This window comes from Pelophylax lessonae (assembly GCF_965119305.1).
Source record: "Pelophylax lessonae genome assembly, chromosome: 6".
In the NCBI taxonomy this organism is placed as follows: Eukaryota; Metazoa; Chordata; class Amphibia; order Anura; family Ranidae; genus Pelophylax; species Pelophylax lessonae.
In genome coordinates this window covers 145,231,088-145,256,977 of record NC_138773.1, presented here as the reverse complement: position 1 = coordinate 145,256,977, position 25,890 = coordinate 145,231,088, and the positions used below count along the sequence as shown (strand labels likewise).

At 47.4% G+C, this 25,890-nt stretch overlaps 1 protein-coding gene across 2 annotated transcripts in view; it reads left to right on the top strand.

Moving 5' to 3' along the window:
- CLEC16A (C-type lectin domain containing 16A) overlaps positions 1–25,890 on the top strand; it is a 1,483,716-nt gene that overhangs the window by 1,298,160 nt on the left and 159,666 nt on the right. For both annotated transcript variants that reach the window (XM_082262146.1, XM_082262145.1), the window contains exon 21: positions 21,969–22,136. In XM_082262146.1, coding sequence (XP_082118272.1) covers positions 21,969–22,136 — 168 coding nt within the window. The remainder of the gene's footprint in view (positions 1–21,968; positions 22,137–25,890) is intronic.

Sequence of the window (25,890 nt, the reverse complement as noted above, 5' to 3'; positions counted from 1 at the left end):
AAAGGCTGATTAGGTGAAAACAGCACCGCAGGTTCCTGCACCAAGGCGGTACATGAAACATAAATTTTAAGGGAGGATTCCAGGAGGGCCGTACCCCCAAAGGGAGCAACGGAACGTCGGTAAATAAGATTTGTCAGTGTCTCAAAGAAGACATCACTGCCGCCTTGCCCCTCTGAGGGAAGAGCCACCCATGGACATGCACCAATTGTGCAGCATAGTAATAAAGGCGCAGGTTCGGCAAGGCCAGGCCCCCAAGGGATACAGGCTTTTGGAGTGTGTTAATCGAAAGCCTGGGCATCTTAGGGTACCACAGAAACACAGAAATGAGAGAATCCACTTCCTTGAAGAAATGGTTCGGGATGAAAAGGGGGCAATTCGCCAAGATATATAAGAATTTGGGGAGCATAATCATTTTAAACAAGTTTACCCTTCCGGTCAGGGACAGCAGCAGATGCTTCCAGTGTTCCACTTTAGATTTAAACAGGTTCAGGCAAGGAAGAAGATTATTAGATACATACATAGAGAGAGGCTGCTGCACCACAACACCCAGATATCGGAAGGACATAGTAACTCGTAAAGGGCACGCGGCGGGTAAGGAGAGGGGAACGTCTGGGTCCACCGGGAACAGACTGGACTTAGACAACTCAAGAAGGCCCCAAAGTCTTGAATAAGACCCAGGACCTTCATCAGTGTGTTATATGGATCCGATAAACAGAACAACATGTCATCGGCATAAAGTGACACACGTTCCTCCAGATTGCCTATACGCATTCCTTGGATCTCCGTAGAGTTATGGAGGAGCTGTGCCAGAGGCTCTATAGCGATTGCGAAAAGGAGTGGGGATAAAGGGCAGCCTTGCCGCGTACCCCTATGTATGCGCAGCAACTGCGACACCGAGCCATTCACCCGAATGCGAGCCAGTGGTTGGTCATAGAGAATCCTCACCCAGATGAGGAACACCTTACCAAAACCAAACTTCTCCAGTGTATAGAACAAGTACGGCCACTCAACCGAGTCAAATGCTTTCTGCGTAACGAGCGACAACACCACTCTAGGCAGGGGAGAAGAGGACGGGACCTGTAGTTGGTAAATAAACGACGAATATTAGAATATGCGGAGCGTCCCGGAATAAAGCCCGTTTGATCCACCCCCACTATGGTTCTAACCTCCTTATTGAGGTGCAAAGCAAGAATTTTGGATAGAATCTTGAGTTCCACATTAAAGATATCGGGCGGTAAGAATCACAAAACTTCAAATCTTTATATGGCTTGGGGATCAACACTATGAGGGCTTCACGTAACGACTCAGGCAAGCGACCCATATCATATATGGATTTATAAAGGGCCAAAAGACGAGGCACCAACAATTCCCCATGATGCAAATACCACTCAACTGGGAAACCATCAGGTCCCGGGGTTTTGTGTTTAGGAAAAGTTTTTATTACAAACTCAATCTCCTCTACAGTTGTGGGCTCATCTAAGCTGGAGCTTTCGGCGTGTGTCAGGGTTCGGAAGGGAAACAAGTCCACATACTCATATAGTTCAGGAGGTGTATACTGAGCTCTAGATGTATATAAGTCAGAGCAATATGAAAGAAATGCTTGGAGTATGTCCTCTGTAGAGGAACACTGCCGATCATGTCCATCATATATCAGGGGTATAGTAACGGGGTCAGGAATGGGTCCTGCCAGAAACGCAAGAAGGTGGCCATTCTTGTCACCCGATTCAAAAATGCGCTGGGATTGGTACAGAAGCATCTTCTGGGTCTTATCCGTGAGGGCCAATTCATAGGCTCTCTGGGAAGAGCGCCATAACTGGTAATTGTCAGGAGTAGGGTCCAATATATAGGTTCGCTCGGATCTACTTAAAGCTTTTGCCGCGTCCTCAATATTGGCCGCAATAGCCTTTTTGAATCCCGCAACACCCTTCATATAGGCCCCCCGCAGTACCGCCTTAAAAGCATCCCATCGGACTAGATCCGGAGTGTCCCAGACATTCTCATCCCAGAAGTGAGACATGGCAGTCGTGCACTCCGCTGATACCATAGTGTTCTGTCTCAGCATCGATTGTACCTGTGACCTTCTTGTGGACCCAGTCTGAAAATGTGTGCAGCAGGTTGAATGATGGCTTTAACAGATAGTTTACTCAATGAATAAAGACTCCAGAGGTGTTCTCCAATGCTTCTTTATGCTTTAAGTTAGCAAAGGCATAAACATAGAGGCTTTTCCATAGGTAAATTTCCAATGAAGTTACACAGCTTCCACACTCTGCAGTCTCCTCATAACAACTAAACAAAATGGGAGTTACAGCAGGAAAATGGAGGTGGGAGCAACCAACTAGCCAGAAACAGCAGAGGTGTAAGGAAGGTACCAATAACATAGCATAACATAACATGTAAAAACAACTGCTAGACAGTTAAAGCTGCGTGGCAGCACACTCCCCGTCTGGTATCGTGAGATACCACTATACAATTATTTTCCATAAACATACAATTAACTTTGCATACAGTAGAATGCTATGTAGCCCTCTCCTCTAAGCTAACTATGCTAGAGGTCTAAGTGACTCCTACACATAACACTGAATCAGAATTTTTGGAAGCAGGCATAATTAGGACTGTCTCAGTGACTGGTCTCAGGAAGGTTTTTGGGCTCCCGTCCTTTACAATCCTGACTTCCACACTTCGGACCTTTCCATCATCACTAGCAATGGCCTTTGTAATAACTCCAACTGGCCACTGGATCCGATTGGTTTACTTGTCTTTTAGAAGAACCAGGTCCCCTTCCTTTAAGTTAGGCTTCTGGGTTTGCCGCTTTTTACGTCCTTGGAGAAGTGTGAGGTATTCCCTCCTCCATCTGTCCCAGAAACAATCTGCAAGGTATTGAGCGTATCTCCATTGACGTTTATATATGTCCTTTTCATCAAAGATGCTCTTTGGCGCTGGGATCTGTCCAATTTTCCGGCTCAATAATGCAGCTGGAGTTAAAACAGTCGGACATTCTGGGTCTGTGGATACAGCAGTCAACGGTCTTGAGTTGATTATTGCTGCGACCTCAGCAAGGAATGTAGTAAGTACTTCATGGGTAAGACGTGAAGAACTCACATCAAGCAACATAGAATCCAGTATGCGCCTTGCCATCCCAATCATACGTTCCCATGCTCCGCCCATGCGTGAAGCGTGTGGTGGGTTGAATTTCCACTGGTTTGCAGTGGCGGAGAAGGTGGCCCTTGGAGGTGGCTCTGTCTGAGAAGCTCGCTCCCGCAGGGGTTTGTTAATGCTCTGGGACGCTCTCTCGCTATAATTGAACTGGTTGGTCATTTTTCTCTCCTTCTTGTTCCTGGATGGTATTTCCTCACCTTCTGTCCATTCTTCACTAGCCTGAGCGTCAGACTTCCCATCTGTATCTTTGTCTCCCGGCTCTGTGGAGTCGTTGGTCTGAGTCTCTTCAATGACTCCCAACTTCGCCCCCTGTCGCCGCTCTTCATCAGAGTCTTTGTGTAACATGTTTCCATCCAGGGAGAAGTGTACGGCCAGCTGGTCCACGATGCTAATGGGTTTGTAGGTCCGTTCCTTAAAACTGTACCTCACAATGTTCTGGGGGGCATGAGGGTTGTTTGCAGTCAGGATACGAGTGAATTCCTCCTTAAGTTCAGCCTCGCTGAGTTCCAGCTGGTCCGGAGGCTTAACCAGAGTCTTGGCCTGCATTCATTCATCAGCTCCATCCCCCATATCTGTGGAGTCATCTTCATCCTCCAAATTTCTTATTGAGCAGATGTTGGAACTCAATGCTACAACTTCAGGCCGGATTTCCGGATCAGTATCTGGATCCTCCAGGTGGAAATCGATATCTTCTTCTGAGTTTGTAGAAGACTGGTCCATTAAAAACTTGGGTCTGTTCTAATTGTCCTTGAAGAACTCTTCATCCAAAATCTTGATGAACTCCTTGTCTTCGACTGAAGGAGCAATCTTGTTGTCATCACACGTAGTCTGGTACACTGAATCACCAAAGTTCTTTTGAGAAGTGAGCTTGCAGTTAATGCTTTGGAGTGCTTGATATGGAACTTCGTTTTTAAAATCAAGTCTTTCCTTCACATAATAGTGCGCTGGACATTTCATCAATCGACAGGTAACATTAGTTTTGTAGGAAGCTACATTCAAGAGCTTGTGAGATTGGTCTAAACAGACTTCTCCTATTATCACCCATCCAAGATCAAGTTTCTGGGCCCGAGGAGCATCATCTGGACCGTTACATAACTCTCTTATTTTATTAACTCTAGGAATGTCTCTCCCTAGTAGAATCAAAATCTTAACATCCTTGTTAAGTGGTGGAATGTAGTTAGCAATGTGACTCAAATGAGGGTGATGACGTGCAACCTCTGGTGTGGGGATTTCTTCTCTGTTGTTTGGTAGCTGATCACATTCGATTAGAGTTGGAAGAGGAAACTCTGTGTCCTCATATTCTGATGCAACTATGAAGCCATGGGCTCTTCTTCCAGAAGTATTGACCTTTCCTGCACATGTCTGCAAGGTATAAGACCAGGTCTCTCCTTGAATGTTGAATAGGTCAAAGAATTCTGTACTGGCCAATGAGCGATTGCTCTGATCGAGTATGGCATCCATTTTTATGGAATTTTGTTGACATCCTTCAGGAAAAACCCTTACAAGACATATCTTGCTACAAGACTTGCTATGAACATACATCTTGTGGTTACGGGGTCGGCATATTGCTCAGTTCTCTCCCCGCCATCATCTGATGTAGTCTTGGGGTTGCTGCCGGGTGAAGGTTTCCTTTTGAACAGGTCTGAATGAATAGCGTCCACATGTTTGGCACTGTTGCAGAGAGAACATCTGATGGCGATCTTAGTCTCTAGCTAAATGATCGGAGGATGCACAACACTTAAAACAGATATTATGCTCTTTGAGAAATGACTTGCGTTCTTCGATAGGCTTGTCCTTAAATGCACGACATTTGGAGAGAGAGTGTGGCGCATTATGAATAGGACACTGTTGACTAAGATTGCTAGCTTTAATGTCTGTAGCTAAGATGTTGGATGCTATGGTGGTCTTCCTCACGGCAATAGGATGCCTTAAATCCTTGAATTTACTGTTGATGTAATGCCGAAGATAGGGTCTGGTTCATGTGTTTGGTTTGACCATCTGTTTGCGGGTAATGTGAGGTAGAGAGTGAGAGCGTTACTCCCAGTTTCTTACAAAACGCTCTCCAGAATTGGGAAATGAACTGAGATCCGCGGTCTGAGACGATATTGGTAGGTATACCATGATGTTTCACAACGTGAGAAAGGAAGAGGGTAGACAGAGCTTCCGCTGTAGGTAATCCAGAGAGTGGTACAAAATGAGACATCTTTGAAAAGCGATCCACTATAACCCATATAGCAGTCATGCCATCAGATTTGGATCAGGGTTTGGATGCTGAAGAATTGGAGCCTTGCTGAACATACCCTTTAAAAGCTGAAAAGCTGGGGCGTGGCTTGGATGTAGAGCAGAGAAGACGTGTGCTCCGGGAGCTCCTGTCCTGATTACTTTAAACCCTTCCTGCTGCCTAAAATTGCTCGGACTTACCCTCGGGACTCCTCTCCAGGACGCGGTGCCTTTCTGCCATTCGCCCATGCCCTCCAAGCGCCGTCCTGCTGCTCCGCGGGCGAACTCTAAGGACTTGGCGCCCTCGGCCGCATGCTCTGACACCATCTTGGTGGAGCAGCTTCGCACACTTCTCACTGGCATGGCGGCGCCTCAGGTCCCTGAACCTTCTCCTGGCACGTCTGATCGTGTGGTGGGTCCTGACACGGAGGTCATCCTTCATGCCATAGAACACAGCAAGACGTCTCTGCTGGTACGTATCGACCACCTAGCGGAGGAATGTAACCTTATCCGCAACGACTTGGACAAGATCAGAGGGCGCCTCGTCGAGGCTGAGCAGCGGGTCTCCGCCGCTGAGGACACCTCTACTAGACACTCGATCTCCTGGACTGGTTGCAAGCCAAAGTAGATCTCCTTATGGCCAAAGCTGACGACGCCGAGAACTGTATGCGGTGCAATAACGTAAGGGTCCTACCTGAGGGAGCGGAGGGAGCTGCCCCGGCTGAATTCGCTGAGTGCTTCTTTAAGGATCTCTTGGGAATCATGGAGGTGTCCCCCACCTATGTAATGGAGAGGGCTTATCGAGTCCCCACTGGTAGGGGGATTCCGGGTGCCCCCCCAAGACCCTTCCTGATCCGCTTCCTGAACTTCAGGGACAGGGATAGGATCCTCGGCGAGGCCCGCAAACATCCTGACCTACGCTTCGAGAATGCTGCTGTGCACCTGTAGGCGGACTTCTCTGCGGATCTACAGAGGAAATGCAAGTCTTTCACGGATGTCCATCGTCGACTGCGGGAGAAGGGAGTGCAGTATGGTATGCTCTATCCGAGTCGCCTGCGAGTCACTCATGGCGGAGTGGTTCGCTTTTTCAATACACCGGAGGATGCGGATGCCTGGCTCGTGGCCCTGCGTTGAGGAGTTGGAGGTACTCTGGGGGTCCCCTTTTCTTTTTATTTTTCTCCTTTTGTCCTCCTAATCCCTCCCCAGTGGCCCCAGTAGTCATTAACTAACCTTCTACTTCATCTTCCTTACTCCGAGTGGACTCCTGCTGCTATTCAGACGCCAGATTTCCCTGCATTTTTCCTCCACTGACTGTACTGTCCTGTGATGATTGCCATACTACTACGTTGGATCCCTTACATATGGGGCTCCCACGGAGCGTGCCCTAGTTCTTCTCACCCCCGCTATTTTTTGCTTCTTTTTTGTGCATTTTGCCCCCTTTTTTTTATTCTGTTTGTTTTTCCACGGCTCGGACCCTTGAACTGATACGGGGTGGCAGCTGTTACCCCACTGACTGCTTCTGGGCTGGTGGACTGCTCGCCTGACGAGTACTCTTCCCTCGCTCTGCGCCAGATGACTACTGCCTAGGCCTTTTTCCTAGTCAGTGGTGTGTTGAGTTTCCTTTTGGGGATGAAGTCGACCCGAAGCACAGTTGCTTCCTGGCTGACAGGGGGTTCTGGGTTTTTTCTGTTTGTTTCTAATTTTGTTTTTTTGTCTGGCTGGATACCCATGCTACAATAAGCTATTTTATGTATTTTATGATGCTTCACTATTTCGTGTCATCTTACTGTGGGATGAAATCTGGGTTGATTGTTTCATTATGCTTGGGATTGAGGGGGTGGCATGGTTGGTCTCTCACCTGGCCCCTGGCTCCCCCCCCCCCCGTTGTACCTAGTTCTCCTGTTTTATGCTCCCTCCTTACATCATGGCGGGCCACATTAAAGTACTGTATTGGAATGTGCGGGGCCTCAATAATAAATTCAAACGTGCGCTTCTCTTTAAATATCTTCAGGCTTCCAAACCACATGTGGTCTTCCTCCAGGAGACCCATCTGACGGGGAGTGCTGTTTTGGCCCTGTGCAGGCGCTGGGTGAGTCATTCCTTCCACGCTACCTACTCCTCTTATGCCCGGGGGGGGTCTCGATTCTTGTGCATAAGGCTCTACCCTGTCATGTTGAGAGAGTTATCATGGACCCTAAGGGTCAGTATGTTATCCTTGCACTAGAGATTGAAGGCAGGCTGTTCCTCTTTGTAAATGTATATGTCCCTCCTCCCTTTTCTAGTGTTGTCTTGTACCACATTTTTGATCGTTTGGCTGAATTTTCTGCCCAGCGTATTTTTGTGGCCGGGGATTTTAATAATATACTGGATGGTGACTTGGACACATCGAATTCGAATCGTCAGTCCTGCTTGGAGCTGTGTACCTGGGCCTCGACCTTGCAGCTCATGGAACTGTGGCAGTGGAAACACCTGCAGGAGCGATCCTATTCTCATGTGTCCTCGTCGCATCATTCTGGTTCCTGGATTAACTTGGCATTCTGCTCCCCCTCGGTCTTGCCCCTGGTGCTGTCGGCTAGCTACCGGCCTGCCGGTCTCTCTGATCACTCGCCGATGGAAATTTCGCTGCGGTTGGGTGATCGGGGGGAGCGGGGCGGCTGGAGGCTGGGCTGTGGGTGGTTGCAGAACCAGCGAGTGGTGGAGGAGATGGCTGGCAAGATTGCACAATATTGGGAGGTTAATGACCTCACCTCGTCTGCCTTGGTGTGCTGGGATGCATTTAAGGCCACAGTCCATGGCGATTATATTTCCGCCGTTAAATCTGCCCGGGTGGAGGGCGCCGCTGTGTGGACGGACTTGGAGGAGGCGGTTACGACGTCTGAGGCGGTGTTTGCCTCGGATCCCTCCCCTACGGCGTACTCCTCCATGGCGCAGGCAAAGAGAGCCCTGCACTTGCATGTGTCGTTGGCCACTGAGGCGGAGGTGGAGTCGTTGCGGGCCAAGATCTTTGAGTCTGGAGACAAAAATGGCAGGCTTTTGGCTAATCTTTCTGCAGACTCTAGATTCCAGACTGTGGTACCTGTTATACAATCAGTGACTGGCAGCATCCTTAGGGATCCTGCTGAAATCCTTCTGGAATTCCGTGATTTCTTTGAGCGTGTGTATGGGGCGGACCCTCCCCCGCCGGGCGGTAGGGACTTGGGGTCTCTCGGAGAGTTGACATTACCTACTTTGTCTTCTGAGGACGTTGCTCTTCTGGAGGCTGAGTTCACCTTGGAGGAGGTTGAGCTGGCTATACGCTCCCTCCCTCCCGGGAAGACCCCTGGCACCGACGGCCTGCCGGGGGATTGGTACAAGATGTATGTCTCTGATCTTGCCCCCAGGCTTTTGCGGACATATGCCTCTTGCCTGGAGCTGGGAGCTCTTCCAGAGTCCATGTCCCAGGGACACATAGTTTTAATTCACAAACCTGAGAAGGACCCCCCGCTGTGTTCAGCCTACAGGCCCATATCTCTTTTGAACTATGACTTAAAAATACTTACCAAACTGCTTGCTACCAGGTTGATGAAGGTTCTCCCTTACTTGGTTAATATAGACCAGACTGGCTTTATGCCAGGCAAATCCACTGATATTAACATACGTAGAGTGTTTACACATTTGCAGGTCCCAGCGGAGGCACGGGGTACACGCGTGATGGTGGCTCTTGACTTGGAAAAGGCATTTGATTCAGTTGACTGGTCCTACATGACGATGGTGCTGGAGGCATTTGGCTTCGGCCCAGTATTTCGCAAATGGGTTGCCATGCTTTATGACCACCCTAGCGCACAAATTAAGTTGGGGGGTAGGCTGTCTTGTCCCTTTTCCATTGCGCAGGGCACCCGTCAGGGGTGCCCGCTCTCGCCGGCCTTGTTTTCCCTGGCAGTGGAGCCCCTGGCGGCGACTGTTCGCGGTTCTGGGGTGGTCGGGGGGATCTGGGTGGGGCCCCTGGAGGAGAAGTTGGCGCTTTATGCCGACGACATTGTTCTATTTCTCCGGGACCCCGGCCGGTCGCTCCGGTCGGCCCTGGACCTGCTGGCTGTTTTTTCTGATCTGTCTGGCCTGCGGGTAAATTGGGACAAGTCACTTATCCTTCCGGTGGACATGGGGGCTCGGGCTCACGCGGACTCTACTTTGCCCTTGTGTTGGACCGACAGGATTAAATACTTGGGTATTGTGATTTCCCCTGACATACAAGATTTTTGTGACCTTAATCTGTCTCCTCTATTGTCAAAATTTAGGGCTAAGCTGCGTTCCTGGGCTAATCTTCCTTTGACTCTGATAGGACGCATCAATTTTTGTCAAAATGAAACTGCTCCCTCCTCTTCTGTATGTGCTCCGCCATTCCCCGGTCTGGATACCTAAGACTGTATTTCGTCAGATTAATTCTCACATCCTTACTTTTCTGTGGGGTTCTCGCCCTACCAGACTACGACTGACAGTGTTACAGCAACCCTGGAATCGAGGGGGGTTGGCATGTCCGGATTTCTTCCGGTATTATGTGGCCGGACTTTTGACACATGCCCACAACCGGTTGATCTCCGACACTTCCAATACTGCGCTGGTTCTGGAGGCGGCTCTGGTTGGCTCCTATAAGGCACTGCGTAACCTACTGCTACGTGGAGTGAAGGCCCCGTACCCACTCTGTCTCGATGGTGACGGTGATCAGGGCATGGAAGCAGCAGTCTCCGTATGTTCAGACAGGACCTGGCCGCCATTCCCCTAACTCCCCATTATGGATGAATCCGGAGTTGCGGAGTTTTTCTCCATCCCGGATCCCTCTGTGTGGGCCACCAGGGGAATCCTCTATCTATCCCACATTTGCCGGGGAGAGACGCTTTTGACGTTTGATCAATTGAAGGCCGCTTTCTCTCTGCCCAACTCCCATTTCTTTCGTTACCTGCAGCTCCGACATGCTTTCCACAAGCAGTTTGGTGGCTCCCCCTGCGATTTTACCCTAGCTGACTTGGAGGCTATTCTCCGGAATGAGACGTTGAAAAAACCTCTCTCTACCATTTATAGTACCCTGCTCCCTAGCGTGCATTCTGGGTTGGAGGCCCTGCAGGCCTTTTGGGTGACGGAGGCCCCTGGCCTAGATACGCAGGATTGGGAGGATGTTTGGGATTATCCCTTCCGTCATTTGGTGGCCGCCAGGGACCGCCTGGTACAGTACAAAATCCTCCACCGATTGAATTTTACTCGGACTAGACTGCATAGGGCCTTCCCCCGACAAACCCGCGACCTGCTGGTGCTGTGGTGCAGTCGACCCCGCATATACGCACATGCTCTGGCATTGTCCGCCCCTGGTCGTGTACTGGACCAGAGTTCTGGACTTTGTGACTCAGGTGACCACCATCCGCATGCCTCTCAAGCTTGAATACTGTATTCTGGGACTGGTAAATGATTTAGCTCATTCAGTGGCCACTCGCACTCTCCTGGGCCTTTTGCTGTTTTACGCGAGGAAATTGGTGGTTATCAGATGGCGGAAGCCTGATGCGCCCACCGTTTCCGCGTGGAAATCCTTGATGAATTCGGTGATCCCACTATATAAGGCAACTTATGCCAACAGAGGCTGCCCACAGAAGTTTGCGGAGGTTTGGGCCATCTGGTTGGAATCTAGCAACACTACTAATGATGCTGGGGGCTCTGATGGGGTGACCCTGGGAACTTGATTTGTTTGGACTCCTCTTCCCCAGTGTACGGTGGAGTCGGACTCCTACCACTCTCATGGGCTCCTGGATTGTCCCGCTGTGAATGGATTATCACTGTCTGCTTAATCCTTAATGGTGAAGCTCGATCTTTTGTAGCAGCTGGGTGCAGCCTTGTTTGGGGATGTTTTTATGCCTTTTTGTATTGTTATGTTTTTTGTTGTTGAGCCAGGGAATGCCCAACGGCTCTGTTTTGTATTTTTTTTTTTCCCCAAAAACCTAATAAAAATAATTTTAAAAAAAGCTGATTCTGCTTCAGAGGGCCACAGTTTGCAATTGGTGCCTTTCCTAGTCATAGCAGTAAGGGGGGCAGCTATGGAGGCAAAACCCTTGATGAAACGCCTGTAGTAATTTGCAAACCCCAGAAAGCTTTGGAGTCCCTTCAAAGTGGTCGGTTGGGGCCTTTTGGAAACCAACACTATTTATGATGTATCCAAGAAAAGATATCTGGTTTTGATGGAAACTGCATTTCTCAATATTTGCATAAAGGTGGTTTTCTCTCAGCCGCTGTAATACTTGACTTACATGTGAGCGGTGCTCAAGGTGAGTCTTGGAAAAAATTAAGATATCATCCAGATAGATTATCACAAAACGGTTACTGAAGTCATGAAAAGTGTCATTCATGAAACGTTGGAAGATAGCAGGAGCGTTAGAGTCCAAATGGCATAACCAGATACTCATAGTGTCCATTGCGGGTGTTGAAAGCTGTCTTCCACTCGTCTCCCTCTCTAATTCGAACCAGATTCCCCCTCTGAGATCAAGTTTGGTGAAGAGAACGGTTCCCTTAAGCATATCAAATAACTCTAGAATAAGAGGCAATGGGTAGGAGTCCTTTACAGTGATCTGATTTAACCCTCGATAGTCTATGCATGGTCGGAGACCCCCATCCTTCTTTTCGACAAAGAAGAAACCTGACCCTACTGGAGAAGAAGAGGGTCGAATAAAACCTCTTTCCAAGTTGTCCTTTACATATTCCTCCATGGACTTTTGTTCAGGCAGAGACAGGGGATAGGTCCTTCCTTTGGGAAGAGGTGCTCCAGGGATCAGATTAATCGCACAGTCAAAAGAACGATGTGGATGTAAAACCTCTGCCTTTTTCTTGCAAAACACATCTGAAAATTCATGGTATTCATGAGGCAAGTTAGGAGGGATGGCCGCAGAAGCCAACAGACAACCAGAAAGTCTTGTGGGTCGAGATAAACAGTTCAAATAACAGGAAGACCCCCAAGAGGTTAATTCTCCCTTTACCTAATCAAAGGAAGGGTTGTGTTGTTGTAACCGAGGGTAGCGAAGGATAACAGGCAGAAGTGGGGAATCAATAACAGACAATGATTTCCTCTTTATGGAGTGCGCCTACCTGAAGGGTAATAGTGGTGGTCTCAAACTTGACAAGGCCATCTCCCAATGGCTATCCATTCAGGGTGGTAATATTCAGGGGTCTAGACTTTGAAACAAATGGGATGTTATTTTCTTTAGCAAAATTGTAATCCAAGAGTATACCAGCGGCTTCCGAATCTACAAAAGCCTCACAGGAGACAAGTTTAGAGGCTAAGTGGAAAGTTGCGGGTACAGTAATCTTGGTTTTGGAGGAAGTACTTGTAAGGTCTAACCCAGCTCCTCCGACACTGGTTAGACCCTGCCTTTTACTGGACGGGCTGGACAACCAGATAGCAAATGTCCTTTAAGTCCACAGTATAAGCATAAGCCCAATGCACGCCTCCTCTGTCTCTCTGATTCTGAGAAGTGGAGATGGCTGACTTCCATGGGTTCCACAGGAGACTTGGATTCAACAGAAATTTCAGGTTCAGGCTGAGGTGGTGCTTGAAAGTTAGGGGCCAAGCGATATACCGGCCTTGGAAGCTTATGAGTTCTGAGTCTCTCCTGCCACCTTTCATGATACCGGAGATCCAGACGAACACACAACTCTATGAATTTTTCAAGATCTTCTGGGGAGTCCTTATAGACCAATTCATCCTTAATGCAATCTGTAAGACCTTTACGGAAAGCTGCACGTAATGCCCCTGAGTCCCATTTGGTCTCAGCCGCCAGGGTACGGAACTCAATAGCATACTGTGCCACAGTCCTGTTACCTTGTTGTGTTTCCAAAAGTGAGCACTCAGCTGCAGAAGCTCTATCCAACTTGTCAAATACAGTCTGAAGAGAAGCCAGAAATCTATCAGCATCTTGCAGCACAGGATCATTGCATTCCAGGTAAGGAGAGACCCATGCCAGGGCTTTCCCGTTTAACAATGAAATTACAAATGTCACTTTGGCAGAAGAAGTACTGAAAGCCCCAGGGTTGTTGTGGAAGTGCAAATGACAAACGTTTATAAAAACCTCTGCAGTCCTCGGTGTCACCACCAACCTTTTCAGGTAAGGGAAGTTTGAGGGGCACAGAAGAGGTGGGTTGGATTGGAGCAGGAGTCTGGACAGATACAGAGGAGCCAGGCAAACAGGATTTTAGCATAGCACAAAGTTCATCTAGCTTAGCGTCCAGAGAAGAAATATGCTGTTCATGAGCTCCAATCAATTGTCCCTGATGCGTAAGTGCCTTAACAATCTCAGCAGGGTCCACTGACATTATGGCCCGTTTGTTGTGTTAGGTACCTGTTAGGTAAAGTCCGAAGTGGAGTTTGAGTGCTGAGGATTCAGGCGAAAATGTAGTCAGGGATCAGGCCAGCAACAGATCGGGCAAAGCGGTATCCAAACTTAATCCAAAGAATGGTCAGGCATGCAGAAGTCATACACACAAGCTGGCGGTGAAGTACAGATTCGGCAGGCTGAAGAGGGGTCAAGAATACAGGCAAAAGTTCATACACGAAAGTCTATCAAAGAGCAAGCAGCACACCCAGGAACAGGAAGATATTCCAAACAAATGGGCATTGAGGAACAGGAAGTGCTGCTTTTTGAAAGCTGAGTAAATTGTACATTGATCACAGCTGGTTAAATTGTACATTGTTTGCAGCTGGCAGCAGGTGGAGCTATTGAGTCCAAAAGTAAAACATCAGACTGGAAAATCACTGCACAAACTCCAGAGCTTCTTTGTGGCACAACAGATAAGGCTGCAAGCTATGGAACAGGGAAGCTCCCGGTTCAAGGACACCCAGGTACATGACAATCCCATCCAGTGGGCTGGGGGCGGGGCCCTAGAAGCTCCGTAGCCTACATGTGCTGAGGAGATCGGCGGCCATCTTAGTACACCCGGCACGGCCATTTTGCAGGGGATCCCATTTTGCGGTGGATCCCATTGCAAATCAATGGCGGCCATGTTCTTGGAGTCCCTAGAGGTGTTTTTTGTGGTGGTGGAGCCCCTCCCTATACCCTAGTGCTGACACTTATCTTATCTTTGAGGATCAAGATCGCTGCAGACACGTGCTGTGCAGATGTTCTGGGCCTTCCTGGTGCATCTTTAGTTGGGTGGTGAGTCAGGGGGGTCTCTCTCTCTGCTGGGGGTCTCTGTGCGTTCTGCCTGACCTCTTGGGGGCGCTATAACGCGGTGGGACATTTTGTTGCGGGGTTCCCCTGGTGCAACACGAACCCTGTGGAACATTTCCCCATCTGACCCCCTCAAGGAGGCCGCAGGGCCCTCCGGATCCCAGCTATCCATAGATGCACTAACGGCGGTCTTGGAATCCTTTGTGTCCCAGGTGGAGGTGGCCTGTAAAGAACAGGTGCCAAAAAACGCCCCCCGCCTACTCCTGCCTCATCCTATGTGTTAAATTCGGAATCTGATTCAGCCACCGCAGACATGGGTCTCCCTGCCAGGTCTACTACCTCGCGCCCTGTCTCCTCTGATAGTGGGGATGACTCCTCTCCCTCTGCCACTGTGCAAGAAAAGACGCTGGTGGACGCACTGGTTGTTTCTGTGCGTGAGACCCTGAAAATGGAGGATGCGACTTAGTGTAAGGTTCTGGCACTCTCAGTGCCTCCTATCACATCATTTCCGGGTGCTTTCCATCTACCTAGATAGATGAAGCACATATAGGTGTATTTCCCTTTAAGAGTGCTGACATCATCACTGAGCGCCGGACTGAACAGCTATTTAAATCACCAGCTCTCACTCACATGTGTTCGTTCAACCTGCTTTGTGCCTTGATGCTAACCTGTCTTGAAGCTCTCATGCTTGCAAGCATTCCTCGCTGTCGGAACCACGCTGCGCTAATCCCTGTATCCCGCTACCGGATCATCCGCTCTCGCCGAACCTCTCCTCTGCTACATTGCTACTAGTGATAAGTACCCCACAGGGGAAACCTCTATAACCTTCATACTAAAGCTTACACTATCTAGCTCTGCATACTAAGGACTATTACTACATCTGCATTATCTATGATTGCGAACCTATCTGCATCCCATCTGCTACTATCTTACTTTCAAGAACATTTCCTTTCAAGTGTCTGTCATCTACCATCTCTACCCAACCTCTCTCTTCAGCCTATCATCACTGTGTTACTATATACATAAGTCACTCTAGGAACATCTTATTGAGTGTGTGTATTTGCTTGCTGAATTGAGATCATCCACACATGATGAGTCTTTGGGAGTTGGGATTGGTGTCTCAGCGTTTCTCTACATGACTACTGAAGTGGAATATTTCTGCAGCTGTAAATCCACATCATACATAAAACGCAGGAGCGTTACACTGAGGCGCAGGTTACATTTGGCACTCACAAGCCATCCAGAGCAGTTAAGGTTTTCCCCCTTCCCGTGTATTTTGACAACATGGTCAAAAAAGAGTGGGACCGTCCAAGGAGTCCCCCTGGGGTGCCTAAGCGGATTGCTAGGCGATATCCCATTGAGGAGTCCCTTATGAAAAAGTGGACTGTGCCACCTACGCTGGACCCTCCGGTCTCCAGACTGATTAAAGCTACCATGATTCCAGTGGAGGATTCCCCGTCCTTTAAGCATCCGGCTGATAGAAAGGCGGAGTCTATGGCCCGCAATATGTACTCCCTGGCGGGGTCTGCACTCAGACCGGTGTTTACTATTGCCCTTGTGTCACAAACTTTGACTGAATGGACTAAGTTACTACGCTGTGACCTGGTGGGGGTACAACTTCCCTCTGCTTTTAATGAGCTGACAGACCAGTTGATTCAGGGGCTGCATTTTGTTTGTAATACCTCGCTGGATGCGGCTTCAATATTGGCGCGACTGTCGGTGTTGGCAGTGGTCTTCCGGAGTATACTTTGGCTAAAATGCTGGTCTGCGGATTAGACTTCTAAGAAGGCTTTGACTGATCTACCTTTTCAAGGTGATTGCCTGTTTTGGCGCTACCCTTGATGACATTATCAAAGGTCTTACAGGGGGTAAGAGTACTTTTCTCCCACAGGTTAAGAAGGGTAAGGACCCTCGTCGTAGACACATGAAAAGTCTTTTCGTTCCTCAAGGACGAGTGATAAAGAATCAAAGTCCTTCAGGGCCTCCTCGGGTGGCTTCAAGCAACCCTGGTCTGGAAAGCAGAAATTGGATTTCTCCAGTCCTGCAAATAAGGCCCACTTCGGCCTGAAGGTGCGCCCTCACCCGTATCTGGGGTGGGGGGACGTCTTTGCCGGTTCCTGGACCTGTGGTTATCCTGGATACGAGACAAGTGGGTTCACGAGGTAATACGGTCCGGTTACAAGATTGAGTTTCGATCTGTCCCTCTAGTAAGGTTTTTTCCTTCCAATGTGCGACTGTCCCCGGATTGCTTACAGGCTCTCTTTGGGGCAGTACAGGACCTGTTACAACAAGGGGTAATAGTTCCGGTTCCGTTCTCGGAACGTTTTCAGGGCTTTTACTCAAACCTGTTTAAGGTCCCTAGGAAGGAGGGCAGTGTGCGTCCTATTCTGGACCTGAAGGCACGGAATTGCTTCGTGCAAATTCAAAAATTCAAGATGAAATCTGTTTGCACGGTAGTGACTTCCCTACACCAGGGGGATTTCATGGCCTCCATAGACATCAAAGATGCCAACCTTCACATCCCAATATGTGCAGGACATCAATGGTTTCTGCGTTTTGCCGTGAGAGAGGATCACTATCAGGTTACCCTTTGGTCTCGCCTCTGCTCCTCGGATCTTCACAAAAGTGTTGGTTCCGGTCCTGGCTTTGTTACGCCTGTGGGGGATATCGGTCCTGGGTTACATGGACTATCTGCTTCTCCATGCGGAGTCTCCCACAGCGCTGGTGACAAACTTAGAGATCACTATGAGAACTCTGGAGGAGTTCGGTGGATTCTGAATCTCCAGAAGTCATCCCTGGTTCCTTCCGTAAGACTGGACTATCTGGGCCTGATTTTGGATTCGTTTTCAGCCAGGGTGTTTCTTCCTCCGGACAAACTTCAACAACTCCATTCTGTGATTCAGCTATTGCTGTCCAGCAAATGGTCGTTCCTTCGGACTTGTATGAGAGTTCTGAGACTGATGGTGTCGTCCTTCGAGGCGGTACCTTACGCTCAGTTTCTCTTGAGAATACTCCAGTAGGAATTTCTTCTCGAATAGAAAAAAGATCCAAGTTTTTCTAGACAATCAGATCCAGTTGAGCCAGGTGACCAGGGGTCCCTGTTATGGTGGCTTTGGTCCCCGACGCTCAAACAAGGAAAATCTTTTATCCCCATTTAATGGATAAATGTTCTGAAGCTGAGAGTGATCAGTCTTTGCCTAGTCCACTGGACGGAGCACCTTTGGGGCTGTCCAGTGCGTATTCAATCGGACAATGCCACGGCTGTGGCTTATGTGAATCACCAAGGGGGCATCAGAGGTGTCCTTGTGGCCTTAGAGGTGGTGAGCATCCTTCGATGGGCGGAACTCTTTGTTCCAGCTCTCTCCTCTGTTCACATTCCAGGAGTGGAAAATTGGTAGGTGGATTACCTTGGTCAGCAGACATTGGCTCCAGGGGAATGGTCTCTCCATCTGGAGGTGTTCCAGCAGCTGTGCCTTCGTTGGGGCACTCCAGACGTAGATCTGTTGGCATCTTGGAGCAACAGGAAAGTGCAGAGGTTTGTGGCCCGCTCTCGGGACCCTCTGGCAGACGCCACAGACGCGCTGGTGGCTCCGTGGGCTCAGTATCGGCTGCTGTATGCTTTTTCTACGCTCAAGTTGCTGTCAAAACGTCTTCGCAGGATCGAGGTGGAAGGGATTCCCGCCATCCTTGTGGCTACAGAATGGCCTCGCTGGGCTTGGTACGCCGACCTCCCCAGGCTAGTCACAGACGTTCCTTGGAGACTTCCTCTCAGGGAGGATCTGCTGTCTCAAGGACCAAACGGGGGGTTGATCAAAATTTGGCCTTGAGTACTATCAAGGGTCAGGTTTCGGCCTTGGCAATTTTTTTTCCAAAGACCATTAGCCACCCATTTCCTGGTATGTAGTTTTATCCAGGGGGTGTGACAATTGGCTCCTTCGGTGCGACCTCCGTTGCCACATTGGGATCTTAATTTGGTACTGTCGGTTCTCCAGAAACTTCTCTTTGAAAATTTTCAGGAGATTACCCTGCTTACTTTATCTCAGAAGGTGGCCTTCTTGGTGGCTATTACTTCTTTGCACGGGGTGTCGGAACTGGCAGCGTTGTCCTGTTGTTCTTCCTATCTGGTGGTTCACAGGGATAAAGTGGTACTTCATCCAAATCCGTCCTTCCTTCCGAAGGTGGTTTCCAGTTTCCATTTAAATGAGGACATTGTGTTTCCCTCCTTGTGTCCTAAGCCTAAACATCCTAAGGAATTTGCATTGCATACTTTCGATGTGGTTCGGGCAATCAGGGTGTACTTGGTGACTACAGAGTCTTTTCGAAGGTCAGATTCGCTCTTTGTTCTCACAGATTGACCAATGAAAGGGCTGCCTGTGTCTGCTGCCACTGTTTCCAGATAGATCAGACAGACGGTTGTGCAGGCTTATTAAATTAAGGGTCAGGTTCCACCTTTCCCTGTTATGGCGCTCTCTACTTGGGAGCTTAGTGCTTCCTGGGCTTTTCGCCATCAGGCATCTGTGGTTCAGGTTTGCAAGGCGGCTACCTGGTCGTCTGTTCATACTTTCACAAAGTTTTATAAGGTGGATGTGATGGCATCTGCAGATGCTTTCTTTGGCCGCAAAGTTTTGCAGGCCGCCGTTTAAGGGCGTTTTTAGTCTCCCTTGAGAGTGCGAACTGTTTTTTCAGGTGGGTCTCATCTTGTTGTTCTGATAAGTCATATGTTACAAAGAAAATGGCCTCTGCCCCCACCTATAACTGGCCTTCATAGCAACGAACACATGGAAGGGCAACGCACATGAAACAAACAAAGATAAAATTCCCAGTTCAATTTGCCAACCAGTCTGCTTACCAACCAAATTGGCCTGTCTAACAGTTTGCGTCAATACAGGGGTTTAGTTAGCACACATTTGCAAACGCATGTGAAAGCTGCAGGGCCACGTCAAGGCTCCCTGTTACCTGCAGTCCTAACTCTAATGAATTTTAAAGAGTCTCCACAGTGGGAGCACATGCAAGCTAATGGATAGATAGGGGGCAGGTGAGCCTGGAGGTGGCCCATCCCTCCTGAAAGGTAATTGGGGGCATAATGGGAGCCCAGCTGATAGTATTACAGCAAAGGCACCCAGTATGTCCACTCACCAGTACACATATACAACAAAGAAAATGGCCTCTGCCCCCACCTATAACTGGCCTTCATAGCAAAGAACACATGGAAGGGCAACGCACATGAAACAAACAAAGATAAAATTCCCAGTTCAATTTGCCAACCAGTCTGCTTACCAACCAAATTGGCCTGTCTAACAGTTTGCGTCAATACAGGGGTTTAGTTAGCACACATTTGCAAACGCATGTGAAAGCTGCAGGGCCACGTCAAGGCTCCCTGTTACCTGCAGTCCTAACTCTAATGAATTTTAAAGAGTCTCCACAGTGGGAGCACATGCAAGCTAATGGATAGATAGGGGGCAGGTGAGCCTGGAGGTGGCCCATCCCTCACCTGCCCCCTATCTATCCATTAGCTTGCATGTGCTCCCACTGTGGAGACTCTTTAAAATTCATTAGAGTTAGGACTGCAGGTAACAGGGAGCCTTGACGTGGCCCTGCAGCTTTCACATGCGTTTGCAAATGTGTGCTAACTAAACCCCTGTATTGACGCAAACTGTTAGACAGGCCAATTTGGTTGGTAAGCAGACTGGTTGGCAAATTGAACTGGGAATTTTATCTTTGTTTGTTTCATGTGCGTTGCCCTTCCATGTGTTCTTTGCTATGAAGGCCAGTTATAGGTGGGGGCAGAGGCCATTTTCTTTGTTGTATATGTGTACTGGTGAGTGAACATACTAGGTGCCTTTGCTGTAATACTATCAGCTGGGCTCCCATTATGCCCCCAATTACCTTTCAGGAGGGATGGGCCACCTCCAGGCTCACCTGCCCCCTATCTATCCATTAGCTTGCATGTGCTCCCACTGTGGAGACTCTTTAAAATTCATTAGAGTTAGGACTGCAGGTAACAGGGAGCCTTGACGTGGCCCTGCAGCTTTCACATGCATTTGCAAATGTGTGCTAACTAAACCCCTGTATTGACGCAAACTGTTAGACAGGCCAATTTGGTTGGTAAGCAGACTGGTTGGCAAATTGAACTGGGAATTTTATCTTTGTTTGTTTCATCTGATAAGTCATATGTTGCCTTGTTGGCTGTGGTTCAGCCTTGGGGATATCTTTTCTGCTGTTCCCACCCCTCATGTTTTATGGCACTGCTTTGGGACATCCCTACTGCTATTGAGAACAGAAGACTGTGTCCGTCAATGAACGATAGAGAAAATGGGATTTTTGTCTTACCGTAAAATCCTTTTCTCTGAAGTTCATTGACAGACGCAGTACCCGCCCCTCTATTATTGAGTTGGGTTTGTATTGTTTTCTCTGACACTGCTTTGATACAAAACTGACATCCTATAGCAGGGAGAGAGGGTATACCCCCTGGGACTGCCCATAGGCATAGCCAGAACTTTTTTCTGCCTGGTGTCCTACTCCTGTAGGGGGAAGCATAACCCTACTCCAATTTAGAACAGAAGACTGCGTCTGTCAATGAACTTCAGAGAAAAGGATTTTACGGCAAGACAAAATCCCATTATTTGTCAGCAAACACATACAACAGGCTATGTCTTCCGGTTCAGCTCAGACAAGATAGGTGCAGCTTCTTTTCGGTACAATACCCAGTCCTAACACCAAAGTAAAAATCTGCTTAGCTTCAGCACATCTTCTAAGTCCAACAAAAGGCAGGTTCACCAACCAGGTATGTTTCAGACAAGCAAGTCTTTCAGTAATATTCAAGGCTGCATACAGGTCTCCTCTCTGTAGACACCAACCACCACCCTCTCTCTCAGTGCACCTGATTATTAATCAGAGCTGTAGTGGAAGAACCTGACCTCTACAATTAATCCCCTGCCCCAGGGTGACTGTCCACAGAGTGTGAACTTGTTAATTTATTAAGTGTTTGGTTTCTTTTCCTTTAATTCTGACATGCATACAGTATTTGTTTTATAACACGTTTTTTCCCTCACCTAAACAAACATGTGAGCATATAAATGAGGAGGATAATAAGGGATTACCTAACTCTCTTTTTTAAAGGGGTAGTTTATCATACCAATTTTGGCTTCATTACGTTTACTGAACTGGAAAACACATGCAGTCAATGAAGTCTGAAGACACATATTTACTCAGTGTTGGTGGGTTATAATGACAGCTTGAACCTACCTGCACCTATTATAAACAAGTCGACAATCACAAATCTCTTGTTTTGAGCCCTTGTGTTTCAATTACTTAAATTGGTTGATTGGTGATACAGTTGGAGCAAAGTAGCAGAATCAATCTTTGTACAGTATACCACGACTGAGACTTTTTCCTTTACCTTTCTTCTTTCTTTAGCTCTTTTAGATCTTCCTATTCAGCCATCAAAGGAAGTGGTGGGTTTTGGTCACACTTCTACATCATCAGCTCAACATTTGCCCTTTAGATTTTATGAACATTCTCGTCGTGTTGGAAGTGACCCTACAGTACAGCGCTCTGTCTTTGCATCAGTTGACAAAGTACCAGGTGAGTACGGTCTTTATGTATAAAAGGACTCCATTGCTTCAGCCATAAAGCTTATTGTGGACTTAAAATGTATTTCCAATTTTGCAGCCAAATTGACATAACACCTCATTTAGAACTGTTACATGTCCCAATTCACCTAGTATAAATAAAATAAAAATTGCAACTTATCTTTTTTTAGATAATTTTTTATAGGCGTTCTAGCAAGAAAACATTTGACTTAGTTCTCTTTGTTATGATGGGACTGGGGAGCTGTGTTTGCCATAAATAACCCTGTCTCTATTGTGCAGGCTATTTATGGCAAACACCGCTCCCCCACAGTTATACTAGATTTTAAAAATCGTTTAGGGTTTCAAAACTGAGCTTCTCTGTTGCATGTTAATGAGAACTGGATTAAGCCAGGGCGCAACCTTTCTATAGGAACAGTTCAAACTGAAATAATTGAGTAATTCTTGCCATGACAAGTTCTCCTCAAACATGTCCAAATAGAAGTTTAAAAAAAAAAACATTTTAAGTGTGCTGTGAATAGCAACCATATGGTAGGGTTTCCCCATTTTTGACTGCAAAAGTGGAAATACACTTTAGGGATACATCAATACACCTACTGAGGGCCATGACTATTAAAGTGATAAGATATATTTTTTTAAATTAACAAACATGGTATACTTACCTGCTCTGTGCAATGGATTTGCACAGAGCAATCCCCCACCCTCCTCTTCTTGGATCCCCGCCAGCACTTATGGCTGCTCCTACCTGCTGAGTGCCCCCACAGAAAGCCGCTTGCTATTGGGGCACTTGTGCAGGCTTGCTCCTGAGCCTCGCTCTTTGTGTCCATTGACAAACACAGTGTGGCTCGGCCCCACCCCCTGCTCCTTCCTTACTGATTTAATTAACAGCAGCAGGAGCCAATGGCTCCCGCTGCTGCCTCTGAGCCAGTGGGAAGAGAGAGCAGCCCCACACTCACATCATATATGCCTTTCCCAATGCTGACAAACATACCTCCCTGCCACCACCTGGCTAACAGCACGTCACCCCTTCAGCCCACTAACGAGCACCCCCCACACAGCAAATACCCCCACCTTTGTATCACATGTTGGTCTACATCCTATCACTCACATTCTCTTTTGGGCATACTTCTTGCTTTCATACACTCCTTACCCCTCTCTTTTACATCTGCCATCATACCCTGTGCATTCCTCTCCTGTTCTTAGTGCTTGCTGTCATATGCTCTGCACACCCCTCAATCCCATACTGCCTGCCTTTATAAACTTTGCACACCCTTTCCTGCACATACTGCTTACCATCATATCCTCCGCAGCCCTCTCCTGCACATACCATTTGCTGTCATACCCTCCATACTTATCTCCTGCACCTAATGCTTACCATTATATCCTCTGTACATACTGCCTGCTGTCTTATCTTCTGCACTTCTCTCCTGTAAATGCTGCCTGACATAATACATCTGCACTCCTTTTCTTTACATAACATACTGCCCACTGTCATACCCTCTGCCATGCCAATAATGCTCACTACACACCTTCATACTCTCTGACACTCTTCTTTGGCACATACTGTCTAAAATCATACCCTTCATCATTCCACATTTGCATACTTCCCACTTTCATACACTTCGCACTCCTGTTCTGCACAATACTGCTCATCATCATACCCTCTGCACTTCTTTCCTGCACATGCCATTTAATATCACACCCTCCACACTACTCTAATTACCCACTAAAACCGTTATTAACTACTTTAATACAGGACACTCAGTCATGCAACACTGTACCCAAACAAAATTTTTATCATGTTTTGAGACAGATAGAGCTTTCTTTTGGTAATATTTAACCTCTACTGGGTTTTTGTATTTTTTTTGCAGTCTAATCTAAAAAAAAAAAAACTGAACATTTTGAAAAAAAAAACACATTTTTTTTTAGTTTCTTTTGTAAAATTTTGCAAATAACTAATTTAATACATTTATACTGCTACATATCTTTGGTTAAAAAAAAATAACCCAAATCTGTGTATAATATTTAGTCTGTGTGAAAGTGTACATCATGCAAAAACTGATCAATCCTGATGTACTGACTACCTATTCATTTCTTGAGGCCCTAAAATGACAGTATAAATTGTCCCTTTTTGGAAAGTGGACAGTCCAAGATATTTAGTAAGAGGCATTGGTGAGTTTTTTGAAGTTGTCATTTTTTGCCACAATTCTTTGGAAAATTAAAAAATATTAATTTTTTTTTTTTACATAAATTGTCATATTAAGTTATTTCTCACACTCTGGATAGGCATACTTGCAATTAAACCCCAAAACACAATCTGCTACTCTTGAGTAAGGAGATACCATATGTGTGCGACTTTTTCACAGTCTAGCCACAGAGAGGCTATCCAAGGAACACCTTCAGGTGTTATAGGGGCATAAATTACACATCTAATTTCTTGACTATCTATCATATATTTGTAGGCCCTAGAGCACCAGGAATAATGGAAATACCCACAAAATGACCACGTTTTGGAAACAAGCGCCCCAATATATATAGTATGAGGCATAATGAGTCTTTTGAACACATCATTTTTTTTAACACATTTTTGGAAAGTGTCAAAAGAAAGTGAAAACTTATTTTTTTTTTAACACAAAGTTGTCAATTTATAGGATACACTATATTATCAAAAGTATTCAGAGGTCAAAAAGTTTGGGAACTCACCCAAGATTCCCTCTCAAAAGTACCTAAAATGCCTGTATTCTGTGCTAAACAGTGCAAATATCAATATATAAACTATAATCATGTAGATAGTGCTATTACCAATGTGTTTATGTTAAACAAAAGCCATTGTAACGGATCAACCGGCACCCTGGCTGGGTACCTCCGTTGACAGGTGCTCCTTGTGCTTCCCCCGTTGACAGGTGCTCCTAGTGCTTCCCGGGGGCTCCAAGCACTCCACCAGACACCATAACCACCACAGACCCCACGAACCGCCGCAGCTTGCTTGGGGTCTCGCCGTCTCCTACCCACCCTGAACCTCCGACAAGGCTCCAGGTTTCAGTGGGTGAACCTTGCTTTCCCCAGAGAGTGAAGCAGGAACAAGGTCTTACAAGAGCTTAGTGATTATCCAAGGGAGTATGAAGAGCATAGCAATCTCTTGTAGCATATTCCCCCAAACATGAGTCGACACTTCATGAAGGGGTAAAAACAGACTTTTATACAGTTTTCCCCCACAAGGTTACCACCCAGGTGGACCTTGTGGAGAACAGGACATGACATTCACAATTCAATGAAAACAGAGTTTTACTCTCCCATACAGTGTACACAATGGACATGGTACAGGAGGTGGTCAGAGGCTGTTGACATGGTACAGGAGGTGGTCAGAGGCTTTGGACCTGGTACATGAGTTGGTCAGAGGCTGTGGATATGGTACAGGAGGTGGTCAGAGGCTGTGGATATGGTACAGGAGGTGGTCAGAGGCTGTGGACATGGTACAGGAGGGGGTCAGAGGCTGTGGATATGGTACAGGAGGTGGTCAGAGGCTGTGGACATGGTACAGGAGGTGGTCAGAGGCTGTGGACATGATACAGGAGGTGGTCAGAAGATTTGTACTTGATACAGGAGGGGGTCAGAGGCTGTGGACATGGTACAGGAGATGGTCAGAGGCTGTGGATATGATACAGGAGGTGGTCAGAAGCTGTGGACATGATACAGGAAGTGGTCAGAGGCTGTGGACATGGTACAGGCAAGGCAGCTGTTAGAAATCA